The 14,715-nt window shown below is 42.3% G+C and overlaps 1 protein-coding gene across 1 annotated transcript in view; it reads right to left on the bottom strand.

Moving 5' to 3' along the window:
* Window positions 1-14,687, bottom strand: part of ARCN1 (archain 1) — a 153,224-nt gene extending 138,537 nt beyond the window's left edge. Inside the window, exon 1 of the mRNA XM_069224754.1 lies at window positions 14,567-14,687. Within this exon, the coding sequence (XP_069080855.1) occupies window positions 14,567-14,569 (3 nt within the window). The 5' untranslated portion in view covers window positions 14,570-14,687. The remainder of the gene's footprint in view (window positions 1-14,566) is intronic.
* Window positions 14,688-14,715: the final 28 nt, after the last annotated feature.

Here is a 14,715-nt window from a genome sequence, read left to right as displayed (position 1 = left end):
CATGTTCCTTCAAGTATTGAGGGGAGTGGGCTAGTTTGCCTATCTTCCTTGGTATGTTATCTGTTTTTTATTTCACTATTGTACATGCTTATCTCATGTCCGAACTAGTGTCTCACCACAACAGGTTTGCCTTATCCTATCAGGCCCCATAAGTATGACACGAGAACTGAGGTTACCCCTTGGCCTTCTCAGAGTGATATCTTGGAATGTTTGGGGGTTACTGGACAAAATCAAGAGAGGGACTGGCCTAAAACATGATAAAAAGATGGGAGCAGACATACTGCTGTTGCAGGAGACATCTTCTGACCGCTAAGGTTGCCTGCCTTGCCCAGTACTGTTATGACCAGATCTATCAATTTGGTTTTATTAGAGGCTCCAGTGGCACTTGCATATTAAAATAGCTGGGAATTCCCTTCCGGCTCACCAGGACTTGGGCAGATTACAAGGGAAGGTACATAATAGTCACTGGCTCCATCTATGATGAACCCCTCACTGTACGGTGCTTTTACACTCCACTGCTGGGCGAGACATTTGTAAATCAGGTTGTTCATCTATGGGGTGACCTTCTTGGGAGACAGTCTGACCTTGGGGACGAATGGAATGTAGTCATGAATCCTCATACAGATAGATGGCAAAGTGGGAGTGGCGTCTCAGAGACGGATGGATCTAGACTCAAATCCCTGACAGCAGCACTAGGCATAATGGATATATGGAGGGCTCACCACCCATTAGACACGTCATATACATTTTTCATCAGTTTACAATTCGTTTTCTCGCTTTGATTACTTTTTCATCCCCAGCGTACATGCACACAGGCTGGCAAATTGGGACATCCTGGTACAGGGATTATCATACTACTCCCCATTTGTTCTCCACATTCAGGTGGGGCCTGAGAGGCTGACGTTCTGTTGGTGCCTTTCACCTTGGCATTTACAGAACCCATCATACAGGCTGCACATCTCCCAGTCCACTGAGGAATACTTCATTCTTAACACCAATGGCGCATTCTCTTATGATGCAGTATGGGAGGCCTTTAAGGCTACCCTGCGTGATATAGACATTAGTTACTGCGCCGCAGAAGAGAACAGGACATTGTTACTCTTGGGCAACAGTTAGGGTCCCTAGAGGTGATTCGTCAAATGGCTGATGGACACATGGCGCAACAACAACTGAGGTAGGCACAACAATACCAACATCTATTTCTAGGCGAGGCCAAGCTGGCCCGTCTAGCTGCACAGAGACCCCTGTACCACTGGGGGAGATAACTCTAGCAAGATGTTCCATAGATTATGTCAAACAGCCCATAGATACTCTGACTCCTGTAATCGAGAGTGATTTGGACAAATTGTTTGTTCACCCACAGGAGGTTTGCCTCGGACTATGAAGTCACTTACGCCTGTAGAAAGTCCACTTCCCTCGAACTGTAGAAAGAGAAGAACTGGTGCCACTGACAGGTGAGCAGGAGCACTGTAAGAAAATTCTACAGATCCAATCCAATGCCAAGGAATATTCTTAAATTGAGGAATCTATAGTTAGAAATACCCATTACAAATATAATTAGGAAAACCACAATGGTATAGATGTTAGAAATAAAATTGTACATGAAAAGTAGTTTACCATGTATTGTCAACATACACAACACATTTTCATGGACAGCCTGTCGTCTGGAGGGTAGGTGTTTTCTGGCCAATGGTGGTTTGTTACCACATGCTCATAGTGATGATGTGTCAATAATTCCTTTTATATTCCCCTTTGCCTCGTCTGAGGTTTGCATCCCTCTTTGTCTCTGGCCACTCACTAATCTGCTCTCTAATCCTTAACCTGTGTGGTACCTTTCGGCAGTGCAAAAGAATTTAGAAATCCTTACTCCACAGTAGGTTCCAGGCTGTTTCTGAGGCAGCCATAATTATTCCTCCGTATTAAAAAAAAAAGAAACTTTACAACAGGCGAAAAAGCATGTCATGTTACACTGCAAAATACACTTCTCAAGCTGCTGCTCATTTCACACACCAGAACACCTTGGTACACTGGCGAATGCGATAGCAGCCCTAATTAAAAAGCCACTAAGACATCACAATCTCGCTTTGTAAAAGACCTACTGAATATGTTTAAGGGTTATACTTGAAGCATATTGTTAGAAGCATATTGTTAGAGGGAACTATAGTGAACAGGCCCAGCTACTGCTCTCCATGTACTACTTAGCAGTTGTTTGTTCTGACACATTGACTCTTGAATCACTAAAGGCTCGAAGCACAATTGAAGTCTTAGCAGCTAGCTTGAACAAGCGTACATTCAAGAGCTACAACTAGTTCATAATGTATCAATCAGGTTAAATTGAAGGGTACAAATATGGTAACACAGCTCGGTAGGACTGCATGAAATAGGTTTTATTTCTTAGGCTAGTAAGTCGCTCAAATATCAGTAAAATTTAAAACCGTTAAGCTTCATAGTTAAAGTTCAAAACAAAACGAGGGCCTTTGTTAAATTCCTTTAGACGTGACCAACCTGGCAGTCTAGGCTCGAAAGTCATGAAGGAACTATACAGAACACCATCAGCCTTTCAGACGCTTGTCAACTCATTTTGTCCAGCTCCGCCACTGATAAATGTGAGGAGCTCATGATATTTCCCAGCTTATCTTTTAACTTGCAACAGTGTACAAATTAAAACAGCATGGAGGGATTGGTCCAGTGTAACAGTTAACGTGTAACTGCACATGTGACTATTGTACAAGAAAGCTAACGTTTATTGGGGGAGACCATGATTAAACTGTCATGAAGTTTAGTTACTAAACAGCTCAGCTCTTGAAAATAAAAATACAGTTGGGAATATAGCCTAGGTCAAGCAGAAAAGGTGAAAATATTGTACTGGTAAAAAGGAAGTTGACATGAGATTGTACTGACACTTTTAAAGTTTGCAGCATTTTATTTTGCTGGACAAGGACCTAATAAAATTCATAAGGGCACAGGTTAAACTCAGATGAAAAGTCTCACTGCAGCCAGTGGCACAACACACCTATATGATGGTGCCTCCTACTTACCCACTTTCATACACTGCTTTCTACATCAATACATCATAATGTCCTACCTGCTATAAACTGATGCACACTGGGACCAACGCTCCCAACTGTTGATGGATAGAAGTTTTTTTATATCCAAAAGTAATTTCCCTTTGACTTGACATGCAACTTTTAATTTCCATTAGTTCCATCTTCCTGTTAAGTTCTCCTTCTAAATTTCAGACTAGTTTAATTAATTTAACGGGGAAGGAACAGCTTCTGGTTAGCCCAACACTGTTGTTGCCAGGTGATGCAATAAAATTTGTAAAATACAAGTCTATTCCAATATTGAGCCCTTTCAATGGTGCCCACCATATATCAAGTGGTGATTGTGGACCATGAACTGCAACTCTAGACAGGCAATTTTTGCAATCACACAAGTGACTCCTAGCTCTCTGAAACTGCGTATTCAGCTGCCTATTATGGTATTCACTTAAAAGGTGAGCACTTTGAGGTAACCACTTTTCCACTACAGGCCAAACAGCAGCAGTAGGACGACATTTGAGTGACGCAGATTGTATTTTCAAATACTCTTGTCTGCATCTTGGATCAGCTGGGTAGACTCCCACTGAATATTTTGACAGATAGAAGTGCTCCTAGAAGACATGCATAACTCTTAAAAACAGGTCAGATGAAGTGATGGGCCCTAATTGAAAAACTAGATTTATCATTTTGGTTTTGTGGATCGTATTTTGTGTGCATATTCTCCAGTGTCTCTAAAACTATATCACTGCAAAACCAAAGACAAGATATATATATGTTTTTTTTAAATGATCCTGAAAAGCCTTCAACAGTGATAAGAATCTGTAGAAGCAACCTCTAGTTTTGGTCTGAAGCATACAGTGAGGTTTTTCTGTTTGAGTTCCTATCCTCCCACCTCCTCTTTGATCACTCTCTAGTAAAATAGCGAGGCTGAGTTGCCAAGTGCTGGACAGAAGTGCTGCCCATACAGTACAGACGTTTTGGACAAAAAGACACTGACTGTTCAGCTAGATCTTGTAATGGGAACATTTTACATAGAATGGCAGTTGTTTTGAAGGAGCTGGATAATTTGTTCGTAGACAATTCACCACAGGGTACTAATATGCCTGACTTGTTGAGCGTTTATGTTGTTGGGGGGGGGGGGAATCTCCAGAAATGTTGCAGTTTGGGGTGAGGTCAGCACATCTGAGAATTCAGTTGTCCAAGAGAATTGATGTAATTTACGTCAGAGCTAGGGAGTCAAGGGGAAAAGTAAAGGGAACAAAAAGGAAATAATAGCGGCCTGAACTCCAAATGATACTCTATGGGGTATTAATCTTCCATTTGTTACATGCCTATACGGTGAAGAAGTTAAGGAGAACATTATTACGAAGTCACAGATTAGGGACAGAATTCTACACTGCAGTTAAGATCTTGTCATTTTGAAAAGCATTTGGAATCTGTTAGACCTGGAACACTTGCTTTGATGTGGTTAAGATGTTTGTGTTTAGTTGTTTGAAGCTCAGAGGCTGTAGTGAGTTTACACACTTACACTTGTTCATGCTAAATGCACCAAATGTCTTAAGCATTCAATGGTTACAGAATGACCTTGTTTGCATTTCTTCAATGTGCCCCACTGTAATTGACAACTTTATCCCCACAATATACCCAATGAACAAACTACCCAGCACACTTGGGTGTGAGCCCTTCCAGATATGCAATTTTTATTCTTATGGGGTCCTGGTGGTCCTGAAATGGGTTTTTTTTTTGGGGGGGGAGAGGGGGGAGGCGGCATTGTCTGGTTGGTCAGCTGAGTCAGAATTCAAAGTCCAGAAGCCACTAATTTGGTAGAGACTGGGACGAAGTGCCATTTCACACAATATGTCCCACAATACTGAATGGTTGTGTGAGGTTCAGTTTTATCTCAGAAGCCTTTGTTCATGCTACAGATGTTCTGAGTGCAGGGGCACCCACACCGGACACAGGTACGTTTAGAGGAAGAACAGACTAGTAAACTGAACTAAGTTTAGTAACCTGGGAATTAAACTGAGATGTCTTGGAAACCATGAACGATTGGAAGACAATTCCAATGGTTTCAGAATCAGAATGTAATCTTCTAACAATGACAAGGGGGACTAGGCTTTCCACCAAGATATCTCTGGAACTGTAAGAGCTAGCAAGGCCATTCTGATGGTTCTGGAATCAATGCAGCATCCTTCAAACAATAATACTAGAGTTTAGGCCAGGCATCAACGTCAATATTCTTTAGGAGTTCACAGGACAGTCAGAGAAGCCAAGTAAACAACCCCATAGCCAAAGGAACTTTGGGTTTGAAACAGACTTACCCTTCTTGAGGGCTGGAATTGATGAAACATAAGGACACCTAAGTAAGGGATGTGGAATTCCTAATGCCTTACGCCCAGGATATATTGTTTGGGGTCAAGGGCAACAAGTTTTCATGTTTATTTTGTCCTTGGGCCAAGTAGGCCTAACCCCCTGCAGCACAAACCCTTTGTGCTGCCAGTTTACAGAGAAGGGAACAGTCTGCAGTCGAGGTAATGTGTGTGTCCATATGTTGATGCTGTTCGAACTTGTATTTATGGTTCAATAATGAAAAGCATTCATTATTAGGGTGAGTGCTGTAAATAAATGTTTAAAAGTCACACTGCACTACGGACAGTGGTTCTAGTAAAGACAAAAAAAGTGTTCACACGTTTGAAAAGTTTAACAATATGAGGCTAAGTATAATGCTCCCAGAATGCTCTCTGATTAGATGGAAATATTTGCAGAAGCTTGTAAGCAAAAGTGATGATTCTTTGCTTTCAAAATAAAACGTTAGAGAAAAACATGCAAGTAGGGAAAAACAGTTTCGCTACTATGAAAGTTTAGGTGCTATTTCTTTGAAGTGTCATTTAGTGAAATGTGTTGATGAATGCTAGCATTTCCTAAAAATATTACTAATTGAAAATTAGTATAGCCATTTTCAACAAGATTATGGGAAGCATGAAAATAAACCAGCACTGGCAAAGCCAACCGATCCAACATTGTTTGTGTGTCTTTTGGTTTCGTCAACGCGTGTCTTGTTTTGACATGGCTTTTGTAACACTTTATTGTTGTGGGAGCTGCTAGGCCCTCACCATTGTTGCACACATTGGCAAAAAGAAAAAAAAAGGTTTTGGTCTTAAAAAGCACACATTGCCACCAGTGTTATAACAAAGGCCCTGCAGCCCCCTCCCAGGGGACACCCTCAGCTAGCATTTGCCCAGAGTGAGTCTGGAGGTAGGACCGTCCATGTTCTTTGCAGAGGGGACCCCCCTCCAGGTTCGTTACCCCACTGATTGCCACAGGAGTTCCTGGCACTGAACAAAACTACTTTGTATGCCAATATGGCCCTTGTGGAAGGGCAGAATGCGATCACACACACAATAAAGCCAGCCGATAGTGAGCGAAAAAAGAAGTTAAATAAAAGCAAAACGTCTTTGTTAACGCCAGACCTAATTAGGGACCCAGTTATTAAAGAAAGTCACAAAAGTGCACCCATGATATACGTCTTTAAATTAGTGGCTTTCATGAATTCACAAGAACTTACAGAAGTAGACCAGGAAATCATACTCCTTAAAAATATTTATGAACTGTATTTTAGCACAAGCAAATATACATGTGTAGATTGGCTCATGTGAAAATCTATTGAGCGTTTACAAGTTCACTTTCCCTCCAACCACTTTTTCCCCCAACCCTGAAAGAACTTCCACGTCTGCCAATGTCAGGCGTAAATTTCCAACTTTTCTCATTATGGGAAATGCTTAGAGAAGAACTGGTGAAAATCATTAAAACATGCAAGTTAGTAGGTTTGCTGACTCAAAAGCATTCCTGCCCTAGAACTATTATCCACTGCTTCATCCAGCCCCAGTATGTAGATCTGCTGAAAGGTGGTAAAATAAGGAAATTGCTATAGTAGGGATTGAAATTATAAGCATTCAAGCCCCACTATAGCCTGGCATAATCAGAGAGGCTATTATCAGAGCTCTTACATAATGAGACTGCTGCCATAATATGTCGCAACACTACATGGCACCAAAGGGACAAGTAGATTTTTTTTACAGGACATGTAGATTTAAGAAGCAACCTGTCCCATGGACAAGTAGATATTTTATTAAATTCCACACCCCTGTAAGTACAGGAAAACTTCTGTATTGCTTCTTCTGGGCAGTTGTCTGCAGTCACCTCACATCTCTAGGGCAAGCTTGGTCAGCTGGAGCTTTACCATGCAAAAACTTCCAGCAGCTGGTCTTTTGTGGACTGAGAACCAAGTGCTTCCTCAGATCAGAAGCTCTATAGCTCTTCAGAAGCAAGGTATTGGAGGTCTTCCTTATTACACACCTCCAGCCAGGAGGTATAAACTATGCTCCCAGGCCTACGCACGGCCTAGAGATACAGTGGTAATGCCGGCAGCTGTCCCACTCCCAAAATCTTCATTTTTTTCCTTATGAGAAGTATTTGCCTTGCGCCCCAGGCCTGGTCAACTTTAAAATACTGATGTCTTGTCTAATCCTAGAGGGTTATGGCTCGATGGGATCACTCCTGCTCAGGCCATTAGCTAGCTATATTTCTATCTAAGAACTATTTGTGCTGTTACAGTTAGACTGTGTGAGGAAAGGTGACCATCTCTCTGTAGGTTGGACATCATCGCCCTGGGAAACACACGTAAAGTTAAGTAAAGACCACAGACGGCTAACCTACATAAGGCGGAACCAGTGCTCACCCAGACACGGTACCTTCAAATACACAGTGCTGTCATTACCTTCACATTTGAAATGCTCAATTAATTTGATTTACGAGCAATGCTTAATTAAAATCATTGCAAATATATATATTTGCCCATTTTCCTCAGAATCCTGATAAAATTTAACATATCAGAAATCTCAAATGCATAAACAGACCCTAAAATCAAACAAAACTAGTCACAAGGTTGTGAGGATAAAACATGTACTACAATTAAGCCCTACCTTTCTCTGCTGTATTTCGAACTGGCTTATAGCAATGCCAACAAATGTTACCAGTCTAGTAGTTAACCGTGGGGGATCACTAGTCATACAATTCTCAATTGAAGCCTGAAAGAGGCACAATCCTAAAAAATTAAACACTGGTTGAAACAAGTTACTATGTCATGACATAAAGCTGGGCAATGTAAATGATATGTAGCAGTGATTCTCGGTGGTAGATACAGTCTATGTAAAGGTGAAAAAATGTCCTCCTATGGAGGGGAAAAAAAAATAAAAAAAACTTTTGGAAGGAAGGAAAACGGTCAAAAAAGGTCAAACATATATTTAAATTCTGACTTTCATCAAATATGGCTCCAGTGATCTGGTACTGTAAGAACCTCCTACAAGACATGCATTCTTTCCCTTGAGAAATCTTTCATAAGAGAATAAAGTTAAGTCTGTTTAACAAAGTTTTGAAGGCTAAGCAGCAATTATCTGAATTCCAGTTCAGTTTAACCTCTGAAGTCTGAGGTGCTACTAGTTGTTTCAGATGAGGAAATGTAATTTTGTAAAATCCTATGTTAGGGTGCAATAAGTGCTCCACAGAGCCTGTTGGAGGTAAAATTAAATGTGTCTCCATGCCTCAGCTTTTTTGACTTAACTAAATTCTAGTATTACCAGTGATGAAGTGGAGTGACTAGTAAGGCCAAGGCCTGGCATCAGGTCAGTAAAACTTTAATGAGCACTTTCACAAACAAAGTTTAATTTCCATACGTAAAAGTTAGCACGATCCTTTCATATTTGCACTACAAAAACCCTAAATGAGCAAAAATCAAAGACGTATCTTTCAAAAATGTCAGCCCTTTCATGAAACCATAGTCATTGATATATATACACATGTTCCAGTTGATGTCCATTTCAAAACTACCTTCCACTTTTAAATAGCTTACATTCAAAGGTTACGATTTTTGCATGAGGCGGACATTTGTTTTAAGGGTAGTGTAGCAACGTACCCCACTGCAATATCAGTGCAGCAACTACATAATCCTGGCACTAGTAATACGTATGCTAAAAAGCCACACAATCATGAAAAAAGGCATCAGCACAAATACGTTATGTTAATACTAAAAAAAAAAAAAAACAATGAAACATTGATAAGTAAATGGCAATAAAGGAATAAAGTCAGTGGAGCACGAAAAAGTCTTGTATGGGCCAACAGAGACAGATTGTTGCAAGTTGGCCCCCTAGTCAGGTGCCATGCTGCATGAATGAATAAAGCAACCTGGAAAAAGATATCTGGGAGGTTGATCGTTGACACAGTGTTAAGGTGTCTGACTAGTTGGTGTACCATTTCTCTTTGAGGAGCCATTGTCTGTGTGAGAAAGAAACAAAGCGAGTAGCTGGCTCTTTCCAACCCTTTTTGCAAGTACCTGTGCCAGAGTCTGGGTTTTGCTTGGCCATTTTGCACTGAATGATCCAATGGGCAAAGTCTTCTCGAGTTTGAATCACTCAAGACCCGACTCAAAGCTAGGCTTTGTTTTCACTTTTAAAATCACTAAGTAATTTTGAAGAAGGGTACCACCACGACTCCAGGTTGTGGAGGCCAGCAAATTGAATCCCAGCCCTTTGTCTTTATTTTCTGTGTCCCCAAAAGTTGGAACAGCCAATTGACTTCAGAGTACTTTCCATACATGTCTTGCCAAGGGTTTTTCCCAAACCCTGCTGTTTTCAGAGCATCTGGGTAAGGTAATAAGTAGAGGCTTGGATTTTCATGTGTATCCAGGTTGGCACATAGAAGGAATGGGCAGAGCTGTATAATATCTTCATTTGGGCACCAAGTTCTATCCTTAACGATTTCAGAGGGGTTCCAGGCACCAATAATAATAGTTGCACCAGAAATCGTTTTTTAGGTAGACGCCTACCAGACAGCACAACTGTCTGGTTTGCAAAGACTTCTCAGAGATTTTCGGGAAGCTTCCCCAGAAATGCATTCCACTCATTGCTTACTATTGGTTTGTGTTTTGTAACTCACAGTTGCTTGTTTTCTATTGGCTGGCTTTGTTTGTTTTCGGCTGCCTAGTGTGTCTTTGTCCCTCCTGTGAAGCATAACCTGCCTACTGTATTCTTCCAGGAGTGCTAGCTTTCCGTAAACAGGCCCTTACATTTTGTTCTTATCGTGTCACAACTGCTGTGCATTCGAAGACAGAGGTCAAATGTCAGCCTCTGTATTCCAAGGCAGCTTGGTGTTTTTTATTTTTTGCGATGACTTTAAAGTGAAAGAATTTATGTGACATCCATGCGGAGTACTGGGAATATGCTGAAGGAAAGCTGTACAATTTTATTTTTTTCTAGCACATAATAAAAGTTAAATATCTGTATATGAACTGTGCAAAAATTTCAGAAAATATATCAGAACTGGGAAAGCACTAATGAAGCACTTTTTTTAATTCTGTGGCGTGGTGTAAACAAGTACTTTAATACGATCAAAACAAATCCATACACTATGTGACGCCAATTCCATTTGTAGGCTGTACAGTTTTATCAGTAAAACTGTAAGTCTATGCACATGTAATGGTTATTTCAATTGAAAATGAGTGGTCTGTAATAGCAGTGCACAACACTCTACTTCACAACTCTTCTCCTTTCTACAACATACCATTAACCTTTAACCATACCGAACAACCGCCACGCTAGTGTAAAACATTGCTAAAACACATTAGCAAAGCCAAAAGCTTTTTCGTAGGCGCGACCTATTGGCTTTGTCAATGCTTGTCTATTTTCTGCAGCCTGATTGCTCTGCAGTAACTATATAAGGCAATCGCTACATTTTAAGGAAAGAACATAATTGCTATTCTTAATTCCTCTTAAATCCCAATTTACCACCCACAGAAATTACTGGTGGAGTTAATAATAAATATATACTTAAATTACAATGTAGCCTAAGTCGATGTATGGATACAATATTGTTGTATATCAAAATGAATGTCCTCCATATCGTTTCAAATAACTTCATCAAGTGAAAAACAAGCATGATCCACGATACCCTCATGTTCAAATTGAAATGTATGTGGCCAACAAAACTTGAAGCTTTACAGAAACAATATAAACTAAAATTAAGCCATAACTGACTGTTTAGGTTACCTGCGCACAACAGCTCAATTTATGGCCCATAAAACATGCTCAATACACACCATCAAGCTAGTTTTACAGTGCCTAGTGCACAAAGGATTACCAAAACGCACATTGCGATTTAATTATCAGTTCAGGCAATCAAATTAGTAAAGAGTTGATAAAACAAGTGACCTCACGAGTAAGATCAGATTTTAGTATCTCACTTGACTTTGCCTACAGAACAATACAGCACAAATTATAAAGGTAGGAAAACTTGAAGTATTGCATTTGCATAAAACAGAAAGGCAAAGTATGTTTTGTATTTTTCCTCCCATGATGAGCAAAATAAATATACCCCGATCCCATCATCGCTCCAAGTACTGCAAACACCAACCATCATACACTTACTTCATAATGACCCGATACACGCTGCATCAGCATACCTTACAGAATCACATTTAAGGAAACCGTTCTAGGAAGACACTTGCTGAAACGGGACACTGACAGCATGTCCGTCTTTTGTTGCACAATAGGTCTGGTTTATGAGAGCTCCTTCTCTTCGAAAACATGCTTCAAAAAGATTGCTAATCCATTAATAGTTCAAATTCCAGACTATTCAAAAACGTACCATTAATGGTCAAAAAGACCACTCACCGGTGTAGAACGTAAGCTACAGCTCGGTTTACACGTATTAATCGAGTCATCAAACGAAGAGCAAACACAATCAGAGTCTTTTTTTCACGATACTCACGGGCAGCAGCAGCATGTATAGACATACAACAGCAGCAGAGACAAGGGTCACATTTAACAAGATCTTTCACAACAGCAGCACTGATTGAGATAGTCTCTTGCTAGACCCTAAATAGCCGTGTGGGTGTTTTTTGCAGTTCCTGTGACAGGAGCATGGCCAACAATGTTGGTCAGTCTCTAGATACGTGACAGCAGTAAATGTAAGTGAAACACCACCAACTGAGGTAATCCTTTCTCAGATCCACAAGACAAGTAGCACCAACCGGATAGTCATACGTCAGATCCGTGACAGCAGATACACAAGAAGCTGGCTTCCACCAGTGGTACGCACTCAGGTCGCTAGATAATCAAATAACACCATCGTCATCCCTCCTAGACAACGGCAACTCATGGAGTCTCCCAAAAGAAGCATCTCCGACAAGGGTCACCTGCCTGACCGGCAACAGGAGCACAGGGACCCCACTACTGCCTGAGCTGGACAGCCGCACATAAGCCGCATCTTGCTTTTAAAGGACATCAGCGTCACTCTCACGTCCTCTTTCGATTGAGCAGTAACAAGTTCGTCACTTTTTGGTTCTCTCACCAGACCCAGAAACTATCTGTGGGGTATCTTGCTAATCAGACTGTATTCCCCAGGCCCTATCGCTAAACCCAGCGAGGTCCTCCCGCGTCAGAACCAGTCAGCATCACCCAGGTCTTCTCTCACCAGAACCCCAGGTTAGCACGTAAGCCGTTTCTACTCAGGTGGTCTGCTCTCTCCAATTATTGGCTATAGGTCTCTGGTCTTTGCCCAACACCCAGGGCGCACATCCAAGCACTGTCTCCTCACACAAGCGTAGACTATCTAGGGCATTGCTGTAAACACCAATATCAACTTTTTAGATCTCCTTCTCGCAAACCCAGCTTGTATCTGCAAATCTATTGTGAACCCTTTTGCCAAGTGCTGAAAGTAGCTCTTTGCAAATGTACTCCGACCGTCGCTTCCAGCCTATCTCTTTTCACATGCAGATGTGAGCACCTGGACAATGTTCCCATACTAACAGTGCACATTCCAGCCGTCTTGTCCTCAAAGGTAGATGCAGTGCCATTTCAAAATAAATCAAGAACAAGACAAAGCCTTCTCAGATAGGAGCAGTAACTTCAGACTGTTCATCCCTTCGATCTTAACATGTTTTCAAATACTGCTTTCACACAGCATCACAGTAACTCCTCGGCCCACCCTCTCAAAAGACCAGATCGGCCACCTTTCCACAGAAGTCGACAGCAGCACACAGACCTGTTCTCCTCAAATCAAACAACTGTTCCTCGGCTCCTTCTCTTCACAACCTGACAGTTGCCATTAAGCTCTAGATACCTTAAGACACGTACGGCAGAAGCTCGCCTCTATCTCCCAAAAACCCAGAGAGCACCTCCAGAGTGTCAGTAGCTGCCAAGCCCTCTCCCCAGACCATGAAAGAAGATGCCAGGCCATCACTTCATAGACAATACCAGTACCTGTTTGACTCTCACGCAAGATTCTAACACCTACTGAAGCGCTACGTCTCCACACCTTGAAAACAGTACAATGGCCCTCTTGTCGGACCCTGGCAGCATAACCCTGTTGTTCCATAGACAATGTCAACAGGTTCTTAGCTTCTCTCTGGTTCCCGACAACAACTCCCCCTAAAGTCAAACAGCAGGTCCAGAGTCCTCCCGCCAGGGCCTGACAGTAGCTTCAGAGCCTCTCTTTCACAGCCCTGACAACAGCTAAGAGACCCTCTCACCAGATTCTGAAAAGAAGCCACAATGCATCTCAACACAGACCCTGACAGCAATCCAGTTCACTTCTTCTAGAGCAGAGGTCTCCAAACTTTTTAATGCCGCGCCCCCCAGTTGAAAAATAAAAACCACTGGGCCCCCCTCAGAATTTTTCACAATTATTTTTTAAACATGGCAATGTTTAAATATGCCTAAACCTATTTAAACATTGCAGTTAAGTACTGTTACCTTTTTTTAAACTGCAATAACATGCTTCTGCTTTAAAAAAAAAGCCTGTTATCTGTATAATATTTATTTTGGCCAGAGTCTGGGCCCCCCCCCCCCCCCGGGATCACTCGAGGCCCCCCTAGGGGGGCCCGCCCCCCAGTTTGAAGACCTCTGTTCTAGAGCATGACAGCACAACACTGATTCCTCTTAAAAAGTCGGACAGCTATTAAAGCGCAATGTCTCCAGACCTTGACAGCAAAATTCAAGGCCCTCTCACTAGACCCTTGAAGCACAACCCGGACCCTCTCTTCCTCAGAAAGTGTCAACAGGATCTGTACCACCTCTCTAGTCTCCCACAGCCCTCTCTCCAAAGCTCCCGACGGCTGCTCTGGCCTGGCTCTCTCTCCAGACTCTGACACCAGTCGCGGGTCACATCTCTTCCAGTGATCACAACTTTGCGCCTAATACGGCCGGGTAGCAGACACGTTGACAGCGTCAAGGACATACTTCTCATCCCTGCCAACCACAACTACTTAACCCTCCTACCAAAGCACACTTCACCACCCCTTTGACTCAACACTGCTATTAGCTTCATCAGGCCCGCGCTGCCCTCTCCGGTAAGAAGCTGCCTTCAACTAGGTTCCTCCAATCTGTGTTTACAGGCCTCTGACTACTTAGCCTCCCTCCCTTCTTGCTTGCTTCCCAGCCGCCCTAATTCCCGGCCTCCTCCCGTGTCTGTACCATGGCTCCGGCTGCTCTTGCTCCCCTCCGCTGACAGCCTCGAAACCTCCGCCTCTGTCCGCCTCACAATATGGCACCTGCCCGAGCCACGTCCTAACCGGAAGCGGCGCGACACAGAGCGTAGCACAGCGAGGGTTCAGAGGGCGCGA

Source organism: Pleurodeles waltl, chromosome 3_1 (genome assembly GCF_031143425.1).
Source record: "Pleurodeles waltl isolate 20211129_DDA chromosome 3_1, aPleWal1.hap1.20221129, whole genome shotgun sequence".
NCBI lineage: Eukaryota > Metazoa > Chordata > Amphibia > Caudata > Salamandridae > Pleurodeles > Pleurodeles waltl.
Note: the sequence above shows the minus strand (reverse complement) of the source record. Positions and strands in the feature narration are given on the sequence as shown.